Source organism: Clytia hemisphaerica, unplaced genomic scaffold, assembly GCF_902728285.1.
Source record: "Clytia hemisphaerica strain Z4C2 unplaced genomic scaffold, Clytia hemisphaerica genome assembly, whole genome shotgun sequence".
Classification (NCBI taxonomy): domain Eukaryota; kingdom Metazoa; phylum Cnidaria; class Hydrozoa; order Leptothecata; family Clytiidae; genus Clytia; species Clytia hemisphaerica.
Window position 1 is genome coordinate 356960 of NW_027104495.1, and position 22633 is coordinate 379592.

At 34.9% G+C, this 22633-nt stretch overlaps 1 protein-coding gene across 1 annotated transcript; it reads right to left on the bottom strand.

Annotated features, from left to right (window-relative positions):
* Nucleotides 1–1396: 1396 nt before the first annotated feature.
* On the bottom strand, nt 1397–19717 carry LOC136821650 (sperm-specific sodium:proton exchanger-like). The gene is made up of 22 exons (XM_067077859.1): nt 19541–19717; nt 19106–19214; nt 18642–18759; nt 17569–17734; nt 16975–17085; nt 16367–16637; nt 15699–15842; nt 15266–15425; nt 13748–13884; nt 13219–13345; nt 12257–12498; nt 11898–11958; nt 11270–11524; nt 10572–10766; nt 8479–8680; nt 7786–7934; nt 7122–7349; nt 6620–6790; nt 6271–6399; nt 4714–4904; nt 2239–2416; nt 1397–1496 (listed from the first exon to the last, which is right to left on the bottom strand). Exons 1-22 carry the CDS (start codon nt 19659–19661, stop codon nt 1437–1439), a joined length of 3525 nt encoding a protein of 1174 aa, XP_066933960.1. The 5' UTR covers nt 19662–19717; the 3' UTR covers nt 1397–1436.
* Between the last annotated feature and the right edge of the window lie 2916 nt (nt 19718–22633).

Here is a 22633-nt window from a genome sequence, read left to right on the forward strand (position 1 = left end):
AAGAAATTAATGATTGGATGAAAGAATGAATGATTGAGTGAACGAATGAATGATTGAGTGAACTAATGAATGATTGAGTGAACGAAATTAATGATTGAATAAAAGAATGAATGAATGAGGGAAAGAAATTAATAATTGAATGAATGCTTTAGTGAATGAATGATTTGAGTGAACGAAATTAATGATGATGAAATGATTTGCGTGCCCGAATTAATGATTGAGTGAACGAATGAATGATTGAGTGAAAGAATGAGTGATTGAATGAAAGAATGAATGATTGAGTGAACGAATTAATGATTGAGTGAACGAATGAATGATTGGATGAAAGAATGAGTGATTGAGTGAACGAAATTAATGATCGAGTGAACGAAATTAATGATTGAATAAAAGAATGAATGAATGAGTGAAATAAATGAATGATTGAATGAAAGAATGAATGATTGAGTGAACGAACGAATGAATGAGTGAACGAAATTAATGATTGAGTGAACGAATTAATGATTGAGTGAACGAATGAATGATTGAGTGAAAAAATGAATGATTGAGTGAACGCATGAATGAACGAGTGAAAGAAATTAATGATTGAATGAAAGAATGAATGATTGAATGAATGAATGAGTGAACGAAATTAATGATTGAATAAAAGGGTGAATGAATGAGGGAAAGAAATTAATAATTGAATGAAAGAATGAATGATCGAGTGAAAGAATGAATGATTGAGTGAAAGAATGAATGATTGAGTGAAAGAATGAATGATTGAGTGAAAGAATGAATGATTGAGTGAAGAATGAATGATGAGTGAAAGATTGAGTGAAAGAATGAATGCTGAGTGAAACGGCCTGCATGATGATGCGAATGATATTGAGTGAAGCATGAATGAAGCCTGATGATTGCGTGAAACGCCCGCCTGCCTGCGATGATGCATGAGTGCTGAAATGATGCTGATTGAGCTGACGAATGAATGATTGAGTGCTTGAGATTGCCCTGAGTGAACGAATGAATGATTGAGTGAACGAATGAATGAATGAGTGAACGAAATTAATGATTGAACGAAAGAATGAATGATTGAGTGAACGAATGAATGATTGAGTGAATGAATGAATAAATGAGGGAAGAAATTGATGAGTGAGTGAATGAGTGAAAGAAATTAATGATTGGATGAGTGATTGAGTGAATGAGTGAATGAATGAATGAAAAAGATTGACTAAAAATAAAAGGTGTGTAACCGAATGAAAAGAATAAGCATCGGACATGATAGGGATATGCGGAATTTTCTCGCTTTTCAGAGTTGATTTAGGGAAAAATATCATGTTCCGATAAAGGGGGGTAAAACAAAAGACAAATTCTACAACGTAATCGAATAAACAAATATATAAACAATAAATAGATACAAAAATGGTAAAGTGGGAGAATGTAATTTGGTTTAGATGACTGCTTTAGGCATTGTGATGGACAACTGTTTGTTTCACTTGACATCCTGCTGTACGGTGGTCAAGCTGTAAAGAATGAAAGAGAAATCATTAACTAATTTTGTACAAGTTATATACAGAAGATGAATTTTGATATGTAATAGTTATCGGACATTTGCGAGTACAATATGAGAAATATTTTACGAGTTCCGCAAACGAGTGAAATATTTCCATATTGTACGAGCAAATGTTTGATAACTGATTTATCAGTGACCCAAAAAATGCACTTTTTGTGTTGAAAAAAAAACGCAGGGCACTATGTAGCAAAGTGACGTTAGATTGCTGTTACCGCTACAATGCAACAACATCTTTTCGTCAATTTATATTTTTACATGTAAAATACAAGATATATTGTACTCTTTTTAACCAATCAGATTGCAGTTTTTTTTTGGATCGCCGATAAAAAGTAAAATCCTCATAAAAGTGTCCATTCTCTCGTAAGGTGCAATTATTTTATCGATCATATGGAAACCACTCTCCAAGAAATTGGTATGGAAAAAATAGTGCAAAATTTAAAGAGATTTTTAAAATGCAATAGAAACTTTGGATACCACGAGGTGATATGATCGAAAAAAATAATTTTCTGTCCTAAGTGACTCCCAAAAGAATTTCACCTCTGTATTAAGGGAAAACCATCCCTTGTTGTACGAAAACCTGCGCTAAACAAAATGAAACATATCAAAACTACCCCATTTTGCAACCAATTATGATATGCCAAATGTCATGAATGTTAAACACACCCTAAACTTGCAAAGTATAAAAAATGTACCTGATTATCATTATCATCATCATCATCATCATGGCCTTCATGGTCAACAACAAAACTATTTGCAATTTTCTGCTGATGATCAACAAAATTGTTGTTTTTTGTTTTGGCTGAAGAAAGCAATGCACTGGATTTATGGTTGATGATGATCATGATTCGTGGCAATTTCTTTAAATTATACCTGTACATAAACAAAAAGAGAAAGATTTCTTAAACCTGAAGTAAACTTTCTTTTGTGAGAACATAGGGGCTTCGCTGGCCAAAATATTGAAGAACAGGTAAAGAATATTTTAAGACTTCACAGACTCTAAAAGACATAATTTCTTAGGGAACCACATGAAAATACAGACTCATCTCCTTTTTAATTCGAACCTCTGCTTTCTATAAAATCTAAACTAAAATATGGCTACAAATTAGTACGTTCTGTAATTTGAATCTTTCTCTAATTCGAAGAAAATTCTTGTTCCCTTGGAGATCGAGTTAGAGGGAGACAATAAAATTATGAATATAAGAACATCTTTAGGTTTGAGAATAAAAAGATCAGAAGTCTTTAATATGGAATACGAAAATTCACAAATTTGACTTTCCTTTCTACATTTTTCGTAATGGGCTTATGTTTTGTAAACATTCGGCTAAAGATTGACTTTATTTTAAGATACAGTTGACACCCTCTTATTCGATATTCAAGGGGAATTGAATTTTCATCGAATATTGGAGCTGAGGTCATCGAACAAGGGAGCGTCTTTTATGAGAGTTCCTTGTTGACGTGGACTTTAAATTTCATCGAATAAGAGAGCCTATCGAATAGTAAAACGTCGAATTAGAGAGCGTCAACTGTATGTATTGTGTATAAGTGGGAAACTGTATTTTTATAAATAGCGACGGCTATTATAGTGATTGTGAATTGAGTAATTTGTGGAAGGCACAGCTATGTTTCCGTTTTGTTTCCAAAAATAGTAAGATATCTTCAAACCACCTGCAGCTTAGGGTCAAAAGGCTTGTTTTCCTCCATGTATGATACTATGGATACTAAATGATGTAATGAGAGAATATACCTCATTACTTTCTCATCAGCAAGGACTACCTTGTCAATCTCAAAATGTCATAGGAGAAAAGAAACCCTTGTGGTTTGAAACGAAGTCATAAATTAGGTTAGTATCAAAATTTCAAGCGCCTTGATGCCCTGATCCAGCTGGCAAACAATGTTATTTTAACGTTCATTTGACGTTATATGAACAGCTGGGTGTCCACTGGAAGAAAATAAGTTCGTCGCGAATTTGTTCGTCGCAAAAAATAAATCTAGACAGATGTCTGGAATTAAAAACCTATTGTTTTATTTGCGATAGGGCGAAAAAAAATTAACGATGAAAATTGAAAATGATTTCATTCTATATCGTTTATTATTTTTTATTTTGTCGTTAAAAAGAACAATAGATTTTTAATTCCAGACATATGTCTGGAGTTATTTTTTATCAACAGGTATTTGCGACGAACTTATTATTTTTCAGTGGACACCCAGCTTTACGGTGTAAAAATTTTACTATATGGTAATTGAACAATAGTGCTTGCTATCAGGGAGGTTGAGAATTCAAACCCAAGCTGAGGGCTATTATAATAAAAGTGACTTCTGGATTGCTTGATTAAAAAATCGCAAACCTCTTTAATTATACTTCTTATAAAGAAGAATTTCTATAAGGTTCTATTATTTTGTATGTAGCTGATGATTGTACGCAAGAAACTTAACCCTATTCAACCTAGGCTTTTAGGGGCGGCTCAGAACTATGGGGGGGGGGGGCTTTTCCTGTACCACCCCTTAACTTTTGATCTAGTGGGTCTTTTTGGATGAAATTTGGCACACAAGATCCTTGTCACGTTGTAAGGTAACTTTTGACAAAAATAATTTTTTATGACGTCACTTATCATGCTCAAAGTGAGCAAAAACCGAAAATTTCCTTTGTTCTTATAAATAGCTATTGTATTCTAACAAAGGCTTTAGAAAAAAATTGCCTGAGTTAAAAATGCTTATTTTATCCAAAATATTCAATAAATTACGGTTTAAACGATATATTTGACAATGAAAATAAATTTGTATTGGAAAAGTGTCAATTTTTGTGACATCCTACTGTCAGAAATGTCATCATGCTCAAGGTGTGAAAATATTTAGGTGTCAAATTTTTCAATTTTTATTTTGAAACTTAATAAAGTTAGAATACAGAAATTTACGGCAAAACGCTCTATTATTTTCAGGAGCTGTTAGCAATAGTTTGACCTCGGAACAGAAAGAGCCCCCCCCCCCCCCTAGACCGATAGGGTTAAAGAAAGATGAAGTTTTGAATTTTCGTTATAAGGTTCTAAAAGAAACTTTTTTCGTTGGAGGATGAGCAGAAGCCTACGTCAAAAGTTAATGCGTAATATCCATAGTAGTACGCCACAATTCGAAATATGAGACAAGAATCGAATTGAATTCGTCAAACTTACGTGAATGCTTTCTTATTCTTTGGCAGAATGATAGGCGACGTAAATTGTTCTTTCGTGCGAACGCACTGTATATCGCCATGAATTAAGATTGCTTCTTCTGTGTTTTCAGGTAAGCGATAGATCATTGTATCATCGAGTGAAGCCATCTGACTGTTTTCACAAATGATTCGTAAATGTTCTTTGGACCATATCTAATCAAGGGGAAATGTGAATGTTAGCTGTTTTGTAATATCAGAACGAGTTGTAATAGTTATCAGACAGTTGCGAGTACAATATGAGAAATATTTTACGAGTTCCGAGATTTTTCCGTACAATATTTTCCGAGCCTTTAGGCGAGGAAAATATACGGAAAATCCGGAACGAGTGAAATATTTCCATATTGTACGAGCAAATGTCTGATAACTGGTTTATCGGTGACCCAAAAAATGCACTTTTTGTGTTAGAGGACACTTTTGTAGCAAAATGACGTTAGATTGTTTCTACCGCTACAATGCAACAACATCTTTTCGTTCAATATATATTTTTACATGTAAAATACAAGATATATTGTACTCTTTTTAACCAATCAGATTGCAGATATTTTTTGGATCGCCGATAAAATACAATATCTTGTCACAGACTAGCGGCTCACTACACACTGAAAGAAAGTGAAAAACTTTCTCACTGTGGAAAATACTTAAATACTTCCTCTGTCAGATAGAACCAAAATATTCTTACGGCTCAATGAGACAGATAAGCAAAAGAGAAAAGCACATCGCAGAACCTTTGGAAATAGTTATAGAACTTATTGGGCCAGCGCGCAGCAGAATGGACCTTTAAAAAGCAACTGATCGAAAAGATTTTGTCTTTGTCGGGGCCTGTGCGCGCAATCAATTAACAAGTCCAGGCTAAACCAACCGCCGATCTAAAATTTTTGCCCCACCGACCCGCGCGATGTTTCAAATGTTTGACCAATGTTTTGGATTGAATTGGTAGTAGAGTCAAATTTCTCGGTTAGATTAAAGGGTTGTTTCAGGTAGGGTCAGGTAGGGTTAGGGCTAGGGTTGGTGATGGGAGTTAACCCCTGGTTAGGGTTTTAGCTCCCGAGTAGAGTTTGCAGTAAATACCATGTTCATAAGCAACTTTGAACTCCTTGGCCGAGTGGTTAAGGCGCTGGCGTTCTAATCATAGGTGCTTTGTATATAGTGGGTTCGAATCCCATCAGCGGCAAAAGTTTCGAAATTTCGGGAAATGCATCAAAAACTTTCAAAACTTAGCAATACAAAGAAAGTCTCAAAGAATAGAAGCTCAGAGTGGAGGATGGGAAGGAAATTTTTTTGCGTCACTTAAGGAACCCAGTACGAACCATATTCGGTTATTGCCACGTCAGCTGGACCTTCACGCCGCTCCGGCTTCTTGTTCATATTTAAGTTCGAAAAATGCACCTTAGAAAAGAAATTATTAGATACCACATAAGCAAAGGTTCTTTTGAAGTTAAGAACAAAGTTTAGTTGCGCAAGAAGTTGGATTTGATCGTTGGATTCAATTTTTAGATTCGAACAAAAATGGTGTTTGTACCTGGTATTTTTGATGTTCCATAAGTAAAGGTACAGCCATACGCATGCCACAAACTTTCCATAGGCCTTCAGTCAGACCATTGAAACGCTTCATGGCGCGTTGCATTTTGTCAACACTGATAAAGTAGACCTATTAAAAAGAAGAAAAAAAATATTCATGGTTTTCAAAGTGGACACGCTGATACAAAAATAAGAAAACCTTTTTATGTACCTTCAACCACTAAAATATTTCTGGGTCTTTTAATAAAAGAAACATCCTTTGCAGTCTGATTACAGCTCTGGTTCTTAAAGAAATTGAATATTTGGGTGAAAATCTACCTTCTTCACTAGGGTTGATTAAGAAAACTAACCTGGACAGTTGTTTCACAAGTGATCGAGGCATTCCGAACGGAATCGGTTAGTAATCCCATTTCTCCAATAACATTCCCAGCAAATAGATAATCAGCAGAAATTTGAAATTGTTGTTTGTTAGAGCTAGCTAATTGTTGGAAATCAACCGTTCCCATAGAAACACCAAGAAGCTGAAACAACAAAAGAATAAGAATGATAATTTAAATTGCATCAGTCAACTGAAAATTTTATGCACCAAACTCTCTGCTGCTTGTAACCCAATCAAGTCTTCCCAGTTGGTATTAACGACGCTATTTGGATGTTAGATGAAGGTTGAAACAACGTCGTGTGATAGGATTGTTTGTAATGGAAGCACTCTTATTACTTTGTTCTCTTAGGGTCGTGACAAGGAAAAGTTTCCTTTCTCCGTGAAATTAATTGGCCTGTAAATTTGCCTAATAAATTCAAGTTACAATTACAATGCTATAACATAAATAGATATAAAAGATATTAGAATTAGACCTTGACCATGCCAGAAATGATAAGATAGATGCCATCACAGACTTCACCCTGTTTCACAATAACATCACCATAATCAAAGGATAACATCTCAGCATTGGATGTAATGTAGGTCACAGCATCATCTTCCATTCCTTGTAACCATAATAAACTTTTCAATAAGTCTTCAGGTTTCTTTGGTGGTATAAAAGCTGGTGCGTGAAGCTGTTGTTTCATTTTGACCTCGATTTCCTAATTGAAAAATATGATTGTTTTAATTTAAGCAGCAAAAAACCAAACCAAGGATAACTCGAAACCATAACTTTCACATTAACCTAACAGTACGAACACAATAATACCGTAGCGGCGTGTCGGCTTTTTAGGGGACTTGTAATAAATTTACAAGAAATTTATGTCAAAATAATTTGTTATAAAAATACCAAATATCAAGTTTCTAATGTGCCAAGAAAGACTTTACACCACATTTTTACAAATATCAAAGGTGGAAAATATAAAAAAACTGAACATTTTTTGAGATGTTTATGATATGCACCATTGAAATGTCTTCTAACATTACATCACAGACCCAATAGCTGATTGGTTGTAAGTGAGGTTAAGTCAGTCAATACGTCATTTGCAACCAATCAGCTGTTGGGTCTGTTGAAGCCATTGCAATGAAAGAACTTACTCTTTCTAACTTGTTAGCTTCATTTTTATCGAGAACACCGTTCGATCTTAACTCATACAACGTATCACGTGCGTTGTTCAACACTGAACGGATGGCTTGTCGTGTTTTGACGGAGATGGCAATACCAGGATGTTGCCGTTGAAGAAGACCTTGAAAAGAAAAATACAGTGAACTATTGCTCATTCTAACTTCTGTTATTCGAATCTTTCTTTAATGCAAACTAAGTTTCTATCAAGGGAAAAGCCTCGTAAAATACTTTCTAAAATTCGACTCTTTCTCAAGTTAGAAGAAAATTTTTGGATCTTTGAAGATCGAACTAGAGACAGTTAAATCTAGTGAGTGTTTACCAGCTGCTTTCTACACACTTACAAAATTTCTCATTGTATTGTATTCTTAGCCAGTCACTGATCAGTGAGCCTCAATTTTTCGATATTTGAATTTAAGATTTTAAATCGGCCGTCCAATATCTTTTTGATAATCTTTAAAGACTTTTAAGTAAAAATGTTTCCTTTCCGCTGTCGAAAACAACGAAAATTAGGTACTAGAAATCATTATACAGAAAATAGTAAAGTATGCTAATCTATAATAATTTCTAGTTTTCGTTCAGCGAGAAAATGAATACATAATACAGTCAATTCTCTCTAATTCGAGTCCCTTAAAAATCGAATTAGAGAGAGAGACTATTGTACTTACCCAGGCTTCGAACAACTTGTAATCGAATGAAATCCAAACGCATTTTTAAATCTGAAGCAATTTTAGGGTCCAGAACTAATTGGTCGATAATCTTTGCTACTTCTTCTTCAGATACAACAAAACCTTTACCGATGTCATAACCAAAACTCAATTGACGGTTTATACGATTGTTCACCAGATCAATCAGTTTGGGAATCAAACCCTAAATAAAGGATCAAATATCAATTAAGATTAACAAGTATAAGGTCAGTGCAACAACCTAACTCGTCAGCTTTATATCAATTGTTTAGTTTATGCTAAACCAGCTTTTGGGATATTTCGAAGTGATCATATCCAATTAGCTTAAAGATTTGCAAGTGTGCACCTAATATGAATATTGGAATCTTTGGTGAAAATTTTAGCATCATTCTTTGAAAATAGAATTTTCCTTTAACTTTTAACACCCTTTCTACTAAACCAGTGTAGTCGTCAGATACTCTGATAAGGGTATCTCGAATATTATCAAGCAGCAACCTACTCTGAAGTATTCAAATTGTTTAAGTCAAGATTAATTATTGCTACATTTATTATCATTACTCAAAGCAAAATCTTTCCTCGTTATCTATATTTCATTGTGACTGTTAAATAGCCGATTCAGAAGCATAATGACTGTATTTCTTAAAAAAGGCAGTCCCTATAGTTGGTACACAACAGTAATTTTTGTCATCCGTACTGAATTTTCAGGCTCCAAAACAATAGAATTGAAAACTCCACTCATAAAAAACATGGGAATATCAATCCCCATAGAGTCCGTTATTTTTATTCCCAGTGGCAGAAAAAATCCTACCGGGTTTGTGAAAAGGGTTTGTTTAATTTAACGTTTATCAACATCTATATAACGTTACAATCGGCACCGAAATATATGGCACAAAAGTGGAATTCCCTCAAAACTTTAAAAAAGCAAGTGATTTTTAAGGAAATGTTGTTTTTTGAGTGTACCAAAATCAGGTTTTCGAAAATCGTGAAAATCACTTTATTTTAATTATTTCGTCATTCGCATGATGAATTTTCCCAAAATTTTGATATGTATTGAAATTTGGGAAGGGCTTTAAAATGAGCTATTTGAAACTTCAAAATTCGGAGTATTTCAGGCTTAATTAATCATGGAGTGTTTTGGATCATATCTTACTCCATGACTCATTATTGCATTCCTGAGGTAGCCTAAAATCATAAGATAGCCTGAGGAGTAATTTTTTAAAAGGCCGGAGTGAGTTATGATCAAAACAATCATCACGACTTTTTTAATCATTTTTCACTCATTTTAACAATTCCCGTTTTCTTTAGTTCGTTCCTTTCTTTCAACTAAACAAAAATCTCATATCACTTCCCCGATAGATAGACTTGTCAGGAAAATATATACGATTAGAATTAGCACCTAGATTTCAAAAATGATCAATTTGATCCCATTTTCCTCCGGTTTTTTCCAAAAAAAAAGGTCGATGTGAAAATTCAACCCTTTAGCTACACCCTGATATAAGTTTCGTATATAGATTGGACACGAGAAAAGCTAAATATAGAGCCGACTTTATAAATCCGAAATAGACTATGATTTTTTTCATCCTGAAATACTCCGGATTCAACAAGCGATATCTGAATCTCCATAAAAGCTATTAAGATCAGACAAAAAGTATCGGACAGAGCTACTAATCTATTTCTTATTTTTGAATAACGATAAGAAAGGGTTCAGCTGTCTCTGTTAGTGCCGATTTGAACTGGGTTGGTTGAAAATCGGCATTTTGGTACAGTAAAAAAAAACATGTCCTTAAGTGCTTTGAAGTATGGTTTGAAAATAGACTTTTCTGAGTTTTAACTTAAGACTTAGGACCTTAGGATCTCAGGATCTAAAAGCTCAAAAATGTTCCACTAAGGCTGAGAATATAGCCTGGAAGAAACTTAACCCTCGAAAAATCCAATGAAACAAAGTGGAAGTAATGAAACTGCAATTCTTGCCCGACCTTTAAATTCTGAAAAACGTTGAAATACCCAAAATTGCCAATATATTTCGGCGCCGATCGTAGATAAACTTTGAAACAACGTTGTGTGTCAAGTCTTACCTTTGTCAATCTCAAGAGACGTCCCATACGTAAGATACGGAATACCCTTGCAACTTTCAAAATAGAAGGTGAGAAGCTTCCAGTAGCACCAGAGGTTGCCATATCAACCACCAGATCAATAACGGACAAAACAACGATACCGAAATCCAGTAAATTCCATCCATCACGGAAGAAATATCCGCGGAAAGCCAATATCTGAAGGAACAGAATAAAGAGTTTCATTAATACACCCCTGTCACACAGCCCAGTGGGGATAAAGATTCTTATTGAAATCCCAATGGAGATAGCACTTAATCTTTCCAAGGTTCAAAGATCTAGTAGGGATGGTTATGGAGTGCAATTTCTAAATACTGAATTGTGAATAGGGATGAAATCAAAGTCAATTTCCCAGTGGGGCTGAAATTCCAGGGTATTTGCTCACCAGGGACGAAATTTTTGCTGAATTTCCAGAGGGGTTAGGGTCCTAGCGGATTTGAGACATGGGAGTGGATTAATTAGTACATTCAAAAGAGGGTACGAGGTTACATTCACGTTTTTTCGCTTTTAAATAAACTAATTTTGAGAACTGAAACTCAGGCTTTATTTACGTTTGATACCAGGTACCAGAGAAATTGATCTGGCTTTATCAGTAAGCACCAGAAAGCCGATAATACGCAGGGAGCGAGTTTTCAAAATTATTCAAAGAAATTTATACTGACCTTAATGGTTAACTCTATAACATAAACGCCGCAATAAACATAATTGATGTATTTTAAATACGGCATCATCTCGTTATCATCCGGAACTGATAACTCCAAGAAGATGGGAATCATATTCACGGCGATTAAGACGTTCATTACGGGATCGAAAGCGACGTGTGTTGACGTCATATAGTTGTAACGTAAGAATAAGTTACGTGGCGGTGGTACACGATCACTAGCACGCGCTTGGCGGAATTTCTCTAAACGTTGTCTCTAGAAAACGAGCAAAAAATGAATTTGTAATATTTTTCTTCATAGGTTACAAAAAGAGGTCTTGCTTCCAACCTCGTTAAACTCTTTTAAATACAACGTTGCTTAACTTCTAAAAAACATAGTAGTGACAATGACCTTTATATACTCTAATCAGAGAAAATAAGAGCACTACTCAATAGTGGTGTAAATGCATCGAAAGCGCTAGATCTACTTTCCTTCGAAAACTTTTGATGACGAGCGCCGTTAGACGTTAATTTTTAAAATTGCAATGGCATCTTTTCGGGTACCGATTTAAAAAAAACTTCGATCAAAGATGGTAGATATAGCTTGGTCCAGGGATATATAAAGGTCAGTAAGCAGCGAGAGTAATTACCGTTTTCTCCCAATATTTTGGTACTTTCCAATGTGATGAGAGCTCTGTCAATTTGAATAATCTGGAAAACAAAATTGGACAAAATATTTTAAATCATTTACTGCAAGTTTTGATTATTCCAAAGAAAACCATCAAATTCAAGTTAAAGAATTTGTTTATTTTTTAGCTTTCAAAGTGCACTTGGGCAATCGAGAGAAAGTTGAGAGGATTTCCGGAACTTCGAGAGCACTACATTATTTATAATCTCTTCCCACCGCCGTATGTATTCACGGATATGCTGCAAAACTTAGCCTATTTCTATCCCAATACAACCGTATTCCTTATAAAAAGAATGGAAACAGTTTTCAAAAATGTTATACCTGTCTCGTTCATCAAGACAAGTATCAGCCAAATTAACCAAAACATTAACAGCATCACTGGATAAAACACCTCTTTCAAATTGTTTCCAAAAACTCATCTTTTGAGCTTTAATCACAGCTTGTCTACCATCTTCAGCCATGTCCGAAAATTCTTTCGGCGACGGTTGGTTTGGAACTAGAGAATGGCATTTCGGACAGTTTGTGGAGCGTTTCAAGTAAGATAGGTTATGATGCTCCAAGTCCTAGATAGTAGAAGACGTTGGTAAAATATAATCGATTTCTTAATTTTTGCTAATATATAATCGTTAGTAAATTTGCCAGGTTGGAACCTATTTTTTTGCATAAACAAAATTATTTCTATGGGTAGACAATACACTCTTCTCGTTGTCCTCGTTTCCAAACAGATTTCATTGCTATAAAATTACATATTCACAATGATAATTGTATTGTTTACACCTCATGAGACATTTTGAATTTCAATTACTTTTGTTTTAGAGTTAATGTTTGCCTTTTGGGAATTTAAATTGGTTTAAATGTATAATTTCATAGCAATTAAATCTGTTTGAAAACGAGGACAACAATAAATTTATGCATCTCGAGAAGAGTGTATTCTTTACTGTTTGTATACAATTTCAACGTGGCCTTGTAAGAGGTTTTATGTTTATGTGAGGTTTTATAATTATGTGAGCTCCTTCAGGAATCCCCCTGGTCTTTAGTCTTTATGGCAAACACCTTTTTACCCTAGAGTTTAAAATTCTTGAAGAAGCAGAAATGAAGAAGACTATACACCTTTTCGACCGTAGTCGACTCGATCCAATCCTTTTTTTACACTTTTTTCTATTGTCTTTAATTGCGGAAAAGAGACTGGGGTATGTTTTAGGGTGGTAAAACGGACAAAAAAATACCCGCGTGGCAATTGATGGCTACACTCGAAAATGTGTATTACGACTATACTAGCTTACATCGTTATCATCTTCAGCATAAGGATTACAAATGGTGCATGCGCGTTCTGCAAGCGACCAATCAGCATCTGCTAAAAAGCGATCAGTCTTCAAGGTAGCCAATGATTGGTCTTGGTTTTGTTGAAGTCTGGAAAGACAAAAAGGAGCGATAAGTTTGGTAAAGTTAATCATATACGTTTCTTATAAAGACGAAGTTAAATATTTATCTCTTCAAAAGAGACAAAAAAGTTACCTTATTTGCAGAAGATTTGAAAGAGTGTCGTCACCAGACTTCTTTAAATTTAAAAAGGTAACATTTCACAGAACGTGGCGGATCTAGGGGGGGTCATCAAAATTTATGGTGGAGAGTGTTTAAGCCATAATCCTTTTAAAGAAGACTCCCCATAAAAAATTCTTTATCCCCCCTCCTCAGATCCGCCGCTGCAAAGGGTTTCAAAACAATTTTCTGTATAACTGATACTGAAAATACCGATTTATTAGCCTTCAAGCAACCCCTTGTGAAATAGAAGGGGTAGAGTATTGACCTTACCTATTCACGGCATTGTTCATAGCAGCTCGCTTAGCGTCCGAAATTTCGGACATTCCAAGAATTTTCAAAAGTGGACGAATGGTGGTGGCGTTGACAAATAACGTCAATAATACAATACCGGCTGTGTGAATCAAGATCTGAAAATACATACAATATTTATTGTTTAAGGTATGTGTACACCTTTTTCCGATTTTTTGTCAAAAAATTGTTCTTCAGTCAAAGTGGAAGAAAAGTTACTGGATTTCATTTTGGTAAAATCGCGATCTTAAAATCTTTTTTTGATCCAGAGTTATAACCACTTTTTCGGAAACAACAAAGAGAAAAGAGAGAATTCAGCTGATGTTTATTCTCACATCTATTGAATAGTAACATTTTTGACACATTTCTCTGATTACTTAATTAAACAGTAATTATCTCGTCAAAAATTTCAAATTGATGTAGAAAAAAATTAAATTTTACCATACCATACTACTTTTAACGAGGTTAAAGTCACCCATAGCATTTAGCTATGAACTTAATTTTTTTTTTTATAGTTTTGGCAAAGAATTGAACTAAAAAAATGTCTTAGGATTTTTTTTCTAATCGAGTTAAAGCTTCACAATTTCAGGTTAAGTGGAAAAAAATCGAGAAATGAATGATTTTTTTCCAAATTTTAACAATTTTTAAGTTTTCTCCGAGTTAAAGTCGATCCAAAAAAAAATCCTAAGACATTTTTTGGTTCAATCTATTGGGAACATAGTATCGAAATTATTTTTTCAAATTTCAAAAGCTATGGGTGACTTTAACTTCTTTGAAGTAGGTAAGGTTAAAATTCTTAAGATTTTAATTATATCCTGCCCAGTTTTTTAAATTCAGCTGAAACTTTTACCATTAGAAAGAGAATATTATTGGGTTTCAGAAATAAAATTTGTTGTTCTAAAGATATGATCAATTAAAGAGAATGTGTCAAGGAAGGTGAACACATACCTTAAGATCAAAAATAGATACTGAGACTAACAAACTCTGTGAAAAAAACTACATAGAAAATAAATAATAGACAAAGTATCATAAGTCAAAAAACCAAGAAACTTCATAATTTGCAAAGAAAATGCGATTTAAGAATTTGGTTTGCCAGTGAGTAGATTTGCGGCATCTATCATGTGACCAATCAAATTTTGTATTGACACCTTATATTTGTAAACCCTAGATGTAGGCAGCTCCATATGGGATCCAGTAATTTGGTGGTAACAATATCTTACGAATCAGTCAGTAACATGAGATGGAAAATATCCAGGGTGGCCAGTAAAATGAGATGGAGGATCAAGGGTGGCCAGTGAAATCAGGTTGAAAATCCAGGGTGGTTAGTAAAACGAGATGGAAAATCCAAGGCACCCCGAAAAAATGAGGAAAACAAAAGCAAGGGGTTCTTAAAAATTAAAATAATTCAGGGTTCACCTTTTCCAAAAAACATAGGGGTTACAATTTTTTTCTGGAATAGTCCATTCTTACTTACACAAAAATATTAACATCAACACTTACCTTATTCCCAACTTCTTCGTGATCCAAAGCAACTTCCAATGCAAGTGCTAGACCAACTGCACCTCGGAGACCACCCCACACCATAACTACTGCATCTTTCCACGGTAAACCGTACCCAATGCGAGTCAACATTGGACTGAACAGCACAACTACAAAAGTTCTGAAAAAGAAGATTGAGTGAAATTTTCAAAAGATTTTAAAATATTGAATTACGAAAATTTAATACACCTTTGTATGGGCCCCGGTTGTGTTCCAATGTAAAACAGTTTCATAAATAGCCTAAATTCAAATCCCGGTGAAATAAATATCAACTAAGGGAAAATTATATAATTCAGAAGATTCAAAACGTGGGGTCAAACGGACTATTGCGTCCATACTATCCTCTTTTTGTATTTTTAAACATTATCTGGAAACTGCTACTTGCTTATCTCACCTGATGACAAATATACCACAATAATCTACCAAGATGTAAAACCAATCAAGTTCCTCAATGACATCAAAGGCTTTCTCCATAATGGCTACACCAACAATGAAGAAAATCAATGTGTTTGCAAGGTAGGCAAGAATCTCCCAAAATCTAAAAAAGAAGAAGATAAAGTAAATGTTATGATTTAAAAAGCAATCAATCTTCCACCAATTTTTCCTCTTTGTCAATCTATATGTATGGATACTGATTTTAAAGAAAATTCGATTGATTGATTCTATTAATTTTCAATGTTTAACAGACCTTATCGGAGTTTTTGATTTTTCTAAAAAAGCGATGCATTGTGGGATTGTTTCGAGTGTATTACAATAGAATTCCCTCGAGGAATTCCTAAGAGATTTCTATTGTAACACACTCGAAACAATCCCACAATGCATCGCTTTTTTAGAAAAATCAAAAACTCCAATAAGGTCTATTCCTGCCAAACCAGGGTTCAAAACAAATCATGTTTTACCAATTCAATCAATCTGAAATTAAGAAGTAGTGGTGCACTCTGACTTCTCTCCTTTCAATATTTCTACCTTTCGAACTTGTTCTCAGTCTTTATCAAGGAAAAATCTTCTTAAATAATTTTCTAAAACTCTTTACGAATTAGCGATTGAACTCCATAATTTTACCTGTGTAAAAAGACCTCAACTTCAGGACTGATACTAGTTCTGTGTTGATTAATCTCGATTCCCAACATGACAACAGCTAAGACTCCAGACACACCAAGGACATTTTCACCAATGTAAAATACAAGGTAAGTTGATGATACGGTAATGGCGATTTCTACCATGGCGTCGTTGAAGACGTGTTGGAGCCAAAGCACCACGACTTTACCAGCCATAAGTCCAAGGGCCATACCTCCGAGTGCAACACGTGGGAAATATAGACCAATCTCAGTGGCTAGAAAACAAAAAAAGAGGGTTGCGGAATTTAGCTTTGAGAGCAAAGTCTGGAGATTAATGGCGAATATCAGATAAACTTCAGTGATTGACCTGTGAAATATGGTACAAAATTTATGACAGCGAGTCTTCATTTCTTCATAAAAAGTATAGCTATAGAAAGAAACAAAACACTCTCATTCACAAATTACTTAGACCCCTTAGATACGCCACTGAACTGGATGAGTCTGATCCAGTTTCAATGGATTTTCAACGTAGAGATTTTGATACAGGGGTGTAATACAGGGGTGTATAAATAATGGTTCTATGTTATGTTAAATTGGATTTATCAAACTTACGAGTCATCTGTTTAAAAGACAAATTGTAGAAGATATTGTACAAGACAATAGCTGCACCGTCATTCAGTAAAGATTCACCCTCAATGATGATACCAAGTTGCTTTGATGTTCCTAAAAGTAAAAAGTTGGCATTTTAGATATTCGTTGATCGAGTTATTAGAGAAAATACGTGAGTTGTTGGCTAATTTTCCATGCGAAAAGACTTGAGAATCAAACCAAGCCACTAGAATGGGCAAATTAAATCTTATGTCCGATTTCGATTTCCGATGCAAAGAATAATTTTACAAAGATATTTCGTTGACGATTAGAAGAGACGAACAAAACTCGTAGTTTCAAAACATTTATCAAGAACTAATACTCGTTGTAATAAAACTAGCCGCAACATTTTAAACATCATTTGTTGCGATGCTAGTAAGTAAGTTTAATCCCTGGCTTGGTCCAAACCAGAATGATTGAGAAAAAGTAGACTTGCTCAAATTCACTAAATTTTGCAAAGGTCAGTAACCCAATCCTTTTGCGTCTGGTGTTTAAAGATCATTTGGCTGCGGTGCGTATTACCGTAAATTTAACCTTATTCGGTAAACAAATATTCACCTAAACTACTAAGCAAAGCTACCACAGCTACGGGATCCGTAGCACTGATGATTGAACCGAACAAGAAACACTCCATCCATGACCAGTTGTAATAGAACACAAAGTGAGCCATCACAGCACTTAGTGCTGCTGCAACAGCCATGCCAGGAACAGCTAAGATGCAAACCTATGGAAAAAGTATACAGGGTTTAAACACATCACGACACAAGGATTATAGGAATATTTTTTAATTTTACTAATTCAAGCAGTTCCAAGATTTCGGAGAATATTCGAGGAACCTCAAAAGTTCTTCAAGCATTTATAAGCTTATTTTGCCGGACAACGATTAATCTTTGAGAAATCTAAGGTAGAAAACATTTATTTAGCAAACATGCACCCGCCGACTACTACCGCTAGACTAGTTTACTGGTCTAATTCGTAAATTTTAAAATCGATCAATAATATGGGTGTGTAAGAGAGGCCTTCAGTCAGACAATTTATCTGCATCACGACAAAAGGATAAGAGGTATTTTTTAATTTCAGCAATTCAACTAGTTCTCAAGACTTCTAAAAATATTTGAAGAACCTTAAGTCCTTCAGGCTCGTCACACAAGCTAATTTTGTCGCCCACCGCAATTATGTCTCTGTGCTCTGACATGATTGATTAACAGACTAGTCTAATTTGTGAATTTTGAAAATCGATCACCAAAGTGGGTATGTAAGAAATCCCCTAACAATTCTGTTTTTTCACATAAAAAAGCATCCAATATTTGAGTTTTCCACAGATATTGACTTATTTGCCGAGATCTCTGGCGGAAACCCGCGGACTACCGCAATACGATTCTAAACTGAATCAAAGAGTTTAAAATTCATAGCCCGCCACCACCACCAGTAATAAACGATCACCGGCGTGACTACCAAGAAAACTGCGAAACCCGGAGGTGGCAGCGGTAAATTATTCTTATAGCCCGGGTTTCCGTCGGGCCACGAGGTAAATAGTTTGATATCTGTGTCTAAATGCTATGTTTAGTGAGACAATTTGATCAATAGCTTCATCTGCTGGATATAAGTCAATAAATAATTGAGAAATTTACCTGAGTAAACATCTTATAAAATATGTGGACGTCCATAGCAAAAGCTGATTCGAACAGCAACACCGGTAGAAATACTGACAGTAGCAAATGTGGATTGCTCGTTGCTAGACTTGTATAACTAAAAGAGATTAGAAGATAAAATCACAGCTTCCAGGGTGTAAAACAGTCCTTAAAAGACGGTAGATGATATCAAAGATTCAAGGATATGGTCTGTAAAACAGAAAAAAAGTGCTTTATCTCGTTGAAATTATGTTACTTATTTTCACACAATAGGCGACGAATTTATCCACTTGTATCTGAGCTGTTTGTTTTATAAAAGGCTGTAGAGCAGCAGTCACTTCATTTTACGATATTCATTTTAGCTGTATTCAAGCGACATAGGGAGACACAATAATTCCTGAAGGTTTTAAGCCATGAAGGGTGATGCTATATTATTTCGCCAAAACAGATAAACAAATACTTACCTTTTAACAGAAGGATAGGATCGCGAGATGAGACCAAAACAAACACCAAGCATGATCAAGACAACAGTATACGGTAGATTAGTATCATTCATCAATTGACGGATGACCGCTAGATATGGTGAAAAAGGTTCAGAAAAGTTGAATAGAAATTTTCTACGGACTTAATCTTAAGGTTGACGATATATGAATATTGTAGACTGAACCGCTATGAAGAAATGCAGAGCCTGCAAACATATTTCAGTATTAAAACGAATCATCAAAACAAAACAGCTCGTGTAACCTAAGTATTAACGAAAATTCATTTGTGAAAGTTTCCTTCGTGCGATTTAAGCTACATTTTAGAAGCTTTTGCGTTTAATGCCTTTAAAATTTTGAGATGAAAGCAATGAAGTGATGTTTAAAAAAAATTGAAATAATTACTAAGAAAGATCTTACCTCCAAGGATACAGATACCAAAAATGAAAAGAATAGCATATGGTGATCCGTGTTGTTCTCCAACTTGCACTTGAGTCGTTATGTTATCGACCACATCGTGAAGTAACACTTCGCCTCCCATGTTGAGAAGGTTTGTTATGCAAAGAGCTGAATTGAGCAAGTCTGTATCATTGTGAAAGTTACCGTTAAGTGTTATATCAAATCTCAGATGTCTGTTCAAAATATTTTTTTTCGAAAATATTTTTGACGTCACATTTTAGAATGAGATATTTGACGTCAGTTTTACAAAAGAAATTCAAGTTGATCCATAAGTGAATAGTTATCATTTTTTCTTGCAACAAAATCAAACTAAAATGGCGGACCTTCACAAATTGCACGAAATCGATGCTTCTATAAAATCCTTCGAAATACCAAATTACGAGGATAAAAGTTCTTCTGGGTTCAAAAGATTCGCTGGACGTCTTTGGCTTCATCTTGAAAATATTTTGTTCAGTGAAATTCTTGATTGGATCAAACAAGATGTTGAAAGCTATCCAAAGAAAACTATTCTTGAAATCTGCTCCGCTATGGATTACTTTTGCCGGGTTTTAGCAACAAATAACGGTTTAGTCATCAACAATGAGCAACGTCAAGATTTTTCTGTAGCTGCATTAAAAAAAGTTTATGGTTGGATGAAATCTGATTGGAATTATTTAACCGAACCGTACAAATTGCTGCAACGGAAATATAATGAAAAATCGGTTATGAAGAAAACAGAATATTCTATGCACCATGGTCTATTCTTAAATCCGCCATCTGGAGAATCCAAGAACGTTTATTTTCTACGGAAAGATGAAAACTTTAGCGTTGTTCTTAAGAGGATTTTGGAATCGACAAGACTGAAAAAATCAAGGGCAATAACGGAGGTCACAAAGATGGAAAATAAGATTCAACATATGAGGAAAAAAGTTGATTTAATAGAATATCAAGGTGTAGAAAATGGGAAAAAACATGTCGAGCGAATAAATTGTATATAGAAGACACGCGTGCAATTGCCAAAGATTGCCATACCCTAGCTCAATGCTCAAACTTTTTCCTATCAGGGGAAGATGAAAAATCAATTTCTATTCAGTACAAAGCTTACCAGAAAAGATTAGAGCGATTCAAAGAATCCAGCCGTGAGATAAGACACAACGGCTATAAAAAGTGCTCACGCCTTAAATTTTACAACGCTTCAAAAAAATACATAAAGTCAAAACGTAACACTCGTCTTCGTAATATCAAGCCGCTTCCAAAGGGCTCTTGGCTTGAGGATGGTCTTAAGATCAAACGGAAACTTACGAATCTTGGAATAGAAATACCCTCTGAAATAGAAAGTCAATTAAAACAGATCGAAAAAGTGTCAGCGATCGCTAAAGAATTGTCTTCGCTAGCTTCATCACAATGTGATTTCATGACAAAACTGAATAAAGTGAACAAATTATGCTTTCGTGTAAAACCATGGAAAATCAGCTATGAAGAGGAAATTGCACAGCGTTTCTTACACGAAATCAACGATATTCAAACAACCTTGGAAAACACAGAAGCATTGGTGTACAAATATCTGAAAGAGCCACATTCTGCTGGTAAATTGATAAAAGAGATGAATCCATACGATAAAGATATTGATGCAGGTGATTCTAGGATAAGTAACATTGTTATAGATGGTAACGAAGATTGAGACTATCTTATTGAATGAAAATAGAATTGTGTAAAAAATAAATTGATATGTTTTATTCTTCTCTTACATTGCCACGAAGTCAGAGCGACGAGGATTATTTTCTGTCGGCTAATGCGATTTAAAAATTATGGAGTTTTGAGACACGCCATAACTTACGCGAGGCTGCCACGAAAGTTCAGGCAAATTTGAGTAAATTTGGTCGAAAAAACGATACTTGCAGTGTCTATTTTTGATTTTTTTTGTCCATATTAAGCTTAGGGGCTGCTGGCTATGTGCAGACGATAAGGGTTGGGGTTTTCACCTTCCAAAGTCTCTCTAAGGCAGTTACAAAAATCAGAAAATCTCAAAGTAGTCTCTCTTTATAAGGGTCGGAAAATTGACAATTTTTAGGAAATTTATTTTAGAATTAGAAAGAAATTTTTGGAGAAAAACAATTGTACAAAAAAGAGTCTCTCTCTATAGGGTAAGACATTTTTCAAAATCGAAGGAAGTTTTTCAAAAACTCTCTATGGGGCACTTTTTCACGTAAAATTAGGGGCCGCCTCTGGCCAGAAGCAGCCGACGGAGAGAATTTTTGAAGATATGTGTTCTTATCTTCTAGGAGACCACATATGACCTTCAATTTTCTTATACAAATGATGTGTTCTGATTTCTAGGAAACCTTTATCGCAATATTTCTCTCCCTAAACTTATTACTACTTTATGGCTTGATGTGTTCTTATATATCTAGGAAAACATTTTACCAAGATATACTTGTAAGATATTTGTTTTCTCCACGAAAGATGTGTTCTGAATATTTCTAGGGTTTACTAGGCAACAAGATTACAACTATTTTCTCTCTCTTGATCATAAACCCCTGGCTCTTTAAAATATGTGTTCTGGGTTACCTAGACAACAAGAACACATTAGATGTACCCTGAGTATCAGAGGTCAAGTTTTCAAAGAGAAAATATTAACAGGGTATAGTCAAGGCCATCTAATGTACCGTGAGTATCACAACGCGAATATATTTAATATTAATGGCCTTGACTATACCCTGTCTCGCCAGAACACTTTATTATTACAATTAATTTTTGAAGATCTGATCAGAACAGATCAAAATTTCTAGCTGAAATACGCTCTCAGAACACATCGGAAAGGTCGCCTCGCCGGCTGCTTTCGTCTGTCTACGGTAGGTCGCTTACCTTACCAAAATGAAGCCAGCGTCAGTTTCGTAGCGTCAGCGTCAGCGTCAGCGTCAGCGTCAGCGCAAATCAGATTCAAATCGAAAGTGGTTATGAAAAGTGTTCTAGCCAGCTTGGATCGAACGGTATGGCTCCCATTTATAGAAAGGACGCAACCTACACCCATTAGTGACCTTTTACAAAAAAAATGAAGTTCATAGCTGCTTCCAA

Bases quoted from the DNA above. Each gene is read 5' to 3' on its own strand.
- LOC136821650 (XM_067077859.1), bottom strand. From the start codon at position 19,661: ATGGGAGGCGAAGTGTTACTTCACGATGTGGTCGATAACATAACGACT. The intron at 16,638-16,974 runs GTAAGTTTGATA...TTTGTTTTCTAG, and splicing joins GTCTTTTAAACAGATGACTC to CCACTGAGATTGGTCTATAT. The intron at 11,959-12,256 runs GTATAACATTTT...TTTGTTTTCCAG, and splicing joins TGTCTTGATGAACGAGACAG to ATTATTCAAATTGACAGAGC.